General features: G+C 44.2%; 1 protein-coding gene across 4 annotated transcripts in view; it reads right to left on the reverse strand.

The window, feature by feature from the left end:
- Positions 1-5562, reverse strand: part of bnc2 (basonuclin zinc finger protein 2) — a 161980-nt gene extending 156418 nt beyond the window's left edge. For 2 of the 4 annotated variants that reach the window (XM_081724690.1, XM_081724692.1), the window contains exon 1: positions 4823-5562. In XM_081724690.1, coding sequence (XP_081580816.1) covers positions 4823-4833 — 11 coding nt within the window. In that variant the 5' untranslated portion in view covers positions 4834-5562. The remainder of the gene's footprint in view (positions 1-4822) is intronic. The other 2 variants (XM_035531732.2, XM_081724693.1) reach the window with 2 other exon arrangements.
- Positions 5563-5958: the final 396 nt, after the last annotated feature.

The raw sequence follows: 5958 nt of genomic DNA on the forward strand, positions 1-5958 counted from the left end.
GTGGGAATAAGAGCTCTGTAACCGTAAGGTTTAAAGGGTGCATGCAGGCCTCTGTTCTGTGTGGTTCTGAATGCACAGATGACTCCTATCAAGCATGTGTGATCTGAGCTCAAAAGCTGCTCTCCTGTCAGCTATCTGACACACGCGCCATTATTCAGATCTGAGTTGCTTATCTAGAATTTGTATCATTTATTTAAAACACTGAAAGTCTGAGTAGGCTGTTGCCACATGTACAGAGCACATTATTTTTAAGTAAATATAAGAAATTTAAGTAAAAAACTAAGAACAAAAAGCAAGGAAAAATGTTTTGTAGAATATGTCATGCTTTTTTGAGATATGTGTGAGTTTTTGCAGTACAGTCGGGCTGTGAGGAATTTCTTATGACCCACCACTTATCGTGTCGTAAGCCGTTTCTTCCCCGAGTACATCCGAAGCGCCGCAGAAAAGACACCTTTGGGCCAGATTATTCTCCTCAGTCCAAATCATTTCCACTTGCCTACCGGGGCTGTTGGGAAGGGGGTGTCACTTCTGGGGTCGACTCTGTAGTTCAGCCACATTTATGACTGCATTAATCCAAAGCCAGAGTGCACACACATAGTACCAGAACCCCGGTCCACTGGGAAGGGGGGGTGGGGGAGTTGGCTGACCCACAGGGAGACGAGAGAGGCTGGGAGGTTACAGAGCTGCAAAGCGCACCTTTCTCTGACAGTCACCAAGTCTTCACAGCACAACGTCTGACAACTTTTGCTGTTCTAATGTGCCTCCACAGAAGCCATAAAATATGAATTATTCTCCATAACCCCAGACCCCCCTATGGAGTCACTTACTTAGAACCAAAGCCCTTTTATATGTTAGACCAGTGCCACCTCTCCCTCTCTCTCTCTCTCTCTCTCTCTCTCTCTCTCTCTCTCTCTCTCTGTTTCAGTTCCTTTGCTCCCTGTGTGCTGGTGACTTCCCTGAGTGACTCTGTGTTAATGGTGACTACGGTTTCTCTGCTGAGGAACCTCTCTGTGCAAACGCAGACACTTAACACAGACCTTCTGAACACTCCCCAACAGACAATCCTCATTTAGAGCGATTACTTAAGAGATTAGAGAATGGGAAAGAACTCTTTCTTTAGTCCAAGTGTGTTTTTAAGGTGTAAAAAAATATACAAAAGGAAAAAATCAGTGCAGATGTTTTACAGTGATGACAATTTACAATTGGGATTCATTAGCACAGGACAGAAACATGATATGGACTAGCTCTACAGACTCCACATATAGGAGAAGAAGTTGCATTTTGTTTTTTTATCAACTTTGACCTCTTTCTGCTTGTGTTTTCATAACACTACATATCTTTAGTGGAGTTTCTCTTTATTGATATGAATCTGAAGCTGTGTAATCATTTTTTTCAGGTGAGGAAAACACCTCAGTTCTCTTATTCAGCGCTAGAGGGTTAGAGAATCAGCAACTGTCGCTAAAACAGGACGGCAGACACAAATCACACTTCGCTTTCCTGCACTACTTGATCAGGTGGGGATCAGCGCTAAAAGGAATGAGTTTTCATGTATGAAACGAGAGAGAGAGAGAGAGAGAGAGAGAGAGAGAGATCGCATGTGCATGTGTGTGTTTGTGTGTGTGTGTATGCGTCACACAAGTAAAAAAGTAATTAATGTCTCCTGAATGTATATTGTTTTAAATCAAGGGCATCTGCCCCTGTGGTCTTTACAGCAGTACTGCCACAGCTGGGTTCTGTTGATGGGTTTTACACCCGCCGTCTACAGATACAGTTTCAGGGACCTTTTCAAATGGCGGCTTCTCAATATATAACTTTCTTAAACATTGCCAAAGTGTGCTATTTCTAATGCTTGGTTTTCAGTCCTGTGTGGATTGATATCACCATGGAAATATCACTCCCCTCTTTCTCTCTGTGTGTGTGTGTGTGTGTGTGTGTGTGTGTGTGTGTGTGTGTGTGTGTGTGTGTGTGTGTGTGTGTACCCATGCTGCTTTGCACCAAGCTGTTACAGCTGGGTGAGCACCAGCTACCTGTCCAATCCTAACACACATCTATTTTTGTGTGTGTGTGTGTGTCTGTGTCTGTGTGTGTGTGTGAGCTTATGTGTGACTACCTGTATGTGAACAAGTGAAAAAAACTTTTCTATATAGGCACAGACGTGGACACACACGATGAAAGAGTGGGCGTGGCCTCCAGTGAAAGCTTTCCTGTCACTACCGTGTGCTTGGAGCTCTGAGTTATGGCCTGTTGGTTTCCATCTCAGGAGATTCTCTATGAAACATGAAAACCAGATGTTTGTCTGTTGGGATTTTACTCCTCAAATTCATTTACGCTCTATTCTTTTTTCTAAGATAATGATTATCTCTCTATTAAATAAAATGGTTTTAAAAAATGACACATTGATGTCGCTATCATTAAATAATAGCAATGCAGTAATTAGAATTATAACAGTCATCTTATTAATGGTTCATTTCTTTTGTGTGAAGTAAGATCATTTATGTTGTAACAAAACATGAATTGGCTGATTCCTGCTAACAGTTTCTTTAATGTGTGTTGTTCTCCAGAGCCAATTTGACAAGAGAAGGCAAACTCTGTGACTAGCCAATGATCACAGAGAGAGCGAGAAAATGAGAATGAGAGATAATGAGGCAAGAAAGAGAGACGGAGCGAGAGAGAGGGAGAGAGAGAGAGATTTTGTCTGATTTTGTCTGATGACGGCTTTGCCTTCCCCACTCAGACGCTCTGATAATTTAAAACCGTCCAGCCGGACTTGGCGGATAAGAGGGCCCGGAACATTCAAATGAACAGCACGCCTGTGTGTGTGTGTGTGTGTGTGTGTGTGAGGGCAGACAGTAGGTTGGGGAACAGAGAGTTAAGTGGACCTGCACTTCATTAAGACGGGCTCTCCGGTGGTGGTGGGGGGTGGGGGTCATCTCAGAGGCTACCTGTCCGTGAGCTTTATTGAACCGACTACCCGTCATCTCCTCTCCAATACCAGCGAGTCCCTGGAGAATCCCAGCAGCTCAGCTACGGAGCTTGGCCACGAACCTGGCCTACAACATGAAAGCACCTCTTCATTTCTCTCTCTCTCTCTCTCTCTCTCTCTCTCTCTCTCTCTTTAGCTCATGAGACTCGACTCGCTCTTCCTTGACTCAGCCCTCATTGACTCTTGAAAGAAAAGGGGACACGGAAAGACAAAGAGAGATCGAGAGCTGGAGAACGAGTGAAGGAGAGAGAGAGGGAGGAGAGAAGAAAGGAGGTGTCTATGTTAGCCTCCTGACATGTAGCAGATGGAATGGTGGAGACCTAGCTTACACGAGGGTGCCGCGCAGATAAAAGTCGTCAAATGACACTCCAGGAATGCACGCTGGCATTCTGCACTGCTGCACTCGCACAGAACAAGTCACCACTGACAAGTACTGCCATCGCCGCCAAAATATTATGTAAAGTTCTCAAGTTGTAAAACTGCAAGGAATCTCACAGTGGCGAGGGAGAGACAGATATATGTGTGTGTGTGTGTGTGTGTGTGTGTGTGTGTGTGTGTGTGTGTGTGTGTGTGTAGAGAGAAAGGTTTTTTCACTCATATACTTCTGCTGATATCTTTTGCTTGCGTCCCTTAAGAAAGATGCTTGTGTGTGAGATCTGTTACGCTCCCACGAAACACCCCTAAATTCACCTGCCCAATCCAAACATGCCACATGTGAGCTATTTTTCACATTTTCTGAGTGTATTTTAAACCAATTATTACTATTACAAATATTACTGTTACTATAAAAATGTTACTGTTACTATTATTACTTTTACTCCAGTGAAAGGGCCAAAGTGTTAAATCACAAACACACACACACACACACACACACACACACAGAATGTGCACATGTCCCTGAACACATCAAAGACCATCACACAACTGGTTATTATCATTTCTAATATTGATCTGCAATTTCAGATCACTTGAAATGTCTTAATTTTGGGGGGGAGGGGGAGGGATTTTTTATTTATTTTTTGCTCTTCTTTTTTCTAAATGAAGCATTCTTGATATAGTGGATTTTCACCAAGTGATACTTTTGAGCCAGGGAGTATAATTTGGTGTGACTAAATATGAAAAACATTTCTTTTTTTTAGTTAAATAATATCTTGAACATTAGACACCATTATTTCTTAATGCATATTTGAAATAGCTCTGGTCATATTTGTTTTTAAAGTAATTGTGTTAAACTTTTTTTATATTTAAATAAATTAAACAGACTTCCCTTGAGGAGCAGACGAGGCCAAGAGGTTCTTACACGCTAAATTTTGTTCAGACCATCTGAACTGTGCGCGCACACACACTATACTGAAAATACAAAATCGTGAAGGTATCAGCAGCTCTAGAATAGTCTCTAAAAGATACTACACTATACTATGTGCTGGTATTTCAATGGAAATTTTGTTTAAAATAATCTCATTACTATTTACATTCGTTTTTATTCATGGGTATACCGTCTGGCAGCTTTGTGTGTATAGTTTTCGTTTGTTTGTTTGTTTGTTTGTTTGTTTGTTTGTTTTAAATACACATATTGTCGACAGAGTGATAAATCCTGACCGACAGACTTCTACACTAATCGTCAGGTAAAACTTAAGCACGCTCCTCTGGAGTTCACTTATCATTTGCTAGCGGGTAAAATGGGACGTGCCGGTAAATTGGTTTAAAACTTTAATCGTGATTGTTAAGTGCTCTTTTAATGCACCATCTGTAATGGCACTCGAATAAAAAAACACCTTTAAGCTCTACATGTTGGCTCGGGACACTGGAGCGCGAGGTCTACCGAATGATCCCACTCACCATTTCTGCATGTTGCATGTGGCACACTCTGGTCCTGGCGCTCGCTCGCGCGTCCTCCGAAGTCAGCTCTCGCCCTCAAGTGGGGGGACACTCTTCCTCCTCGCCTTCCCAAATCTCTGAAGCGATCGCGAACTTGAAGCTGTCCCCGCTAAACTGTTACGAGAGATCGCAGCGACAGCCCTCGCGCATCGCGAACTACGGCGCGCGGAGTCGCTCCTCTTCGCCTCCCACACGCCTCAAGGGTCATTAATTCACGCGAGCTGCCGTGCTGGAAAGCACGCGAAGACGCGCGCAGAGACGCACCGCGGTCGGCACTGTCCCCTGCACCGGACGGAGTCGCGGAGGCACGGCGCGCGGAGAGAAAGCGCTGACACAAAGGGGAGGGCTGTTCCGGCAGCCCTCGGCTCGTGCGGGAGAGGACAGCGTCTTCCCCACTCCGCGCTGCAGCTTCTGCTAACTCAGCTCTGCGCACTGCCGCTGCTGGGTCAGATGTAGGTGGCTCCCGTAAAGTTGGAGGTTTTTGGAGATCTGACAGGATTGTGCAGGCTGCTGCGCGCCTCCTGCGTGTAAGCTGAGTGAGCGCGAGCCTGGGGTCGAGCCGTCACGGTGTGGTGTCAGGGTAAAGAGTCCCATCTGCCCGTGACAATGAGCCAACTCCACAAACCCTACCCTGCAGACACGGAAAGCATGAGGCGCTCACACGCTTGCGAAACGCTGCACTTTTCCTGCGCCAGCCATTCTCATTACATCTCTATTGTCTTCGCTCCTGTGGCCGCTCGCAAAAAAGACGCAAGCCTAACACTGTTTTACGTTCAAACTCACGCATCGTTTAATGGACGATTTTATTTTATTTTTTTCGCATGTTGTTCCTTTAAACGATCCGGTTTTGTTTCATTTTTTAAACTGTTTATTTTGTAGAAATCCTGTTAGAATGCGACGCTGTTAGTTTTGTAATGTGTCTCATTTACACAGTCTAGTCCCCATAAGGCCCACATGCACCGTAGTATTTCACATGAAGGTGTTTCTCTTTCGCACGTACACGCACACACTCTCAACGTTTCTCCCTGTGCAATATTTCTTTCTATCTATCTATCTATCTATCTATCTATCTATCTATCTATCTATCTATCTATCTA

This window comes from Electrophorus electricus, chromosome 12, assembly GCF_041902795.1.
Source record: "Electrophorus electricus isolate QZ-2024a chromosome 12, ASM4190279v1, whole genome shotgun sequence".
Taxonomy (NCBI): Eukaryota; Metazoa; Chordata; class Actinopteri; order Gymnotiformes; family Gymnotidae; genus Electrophorus; species Electrophorus electricus.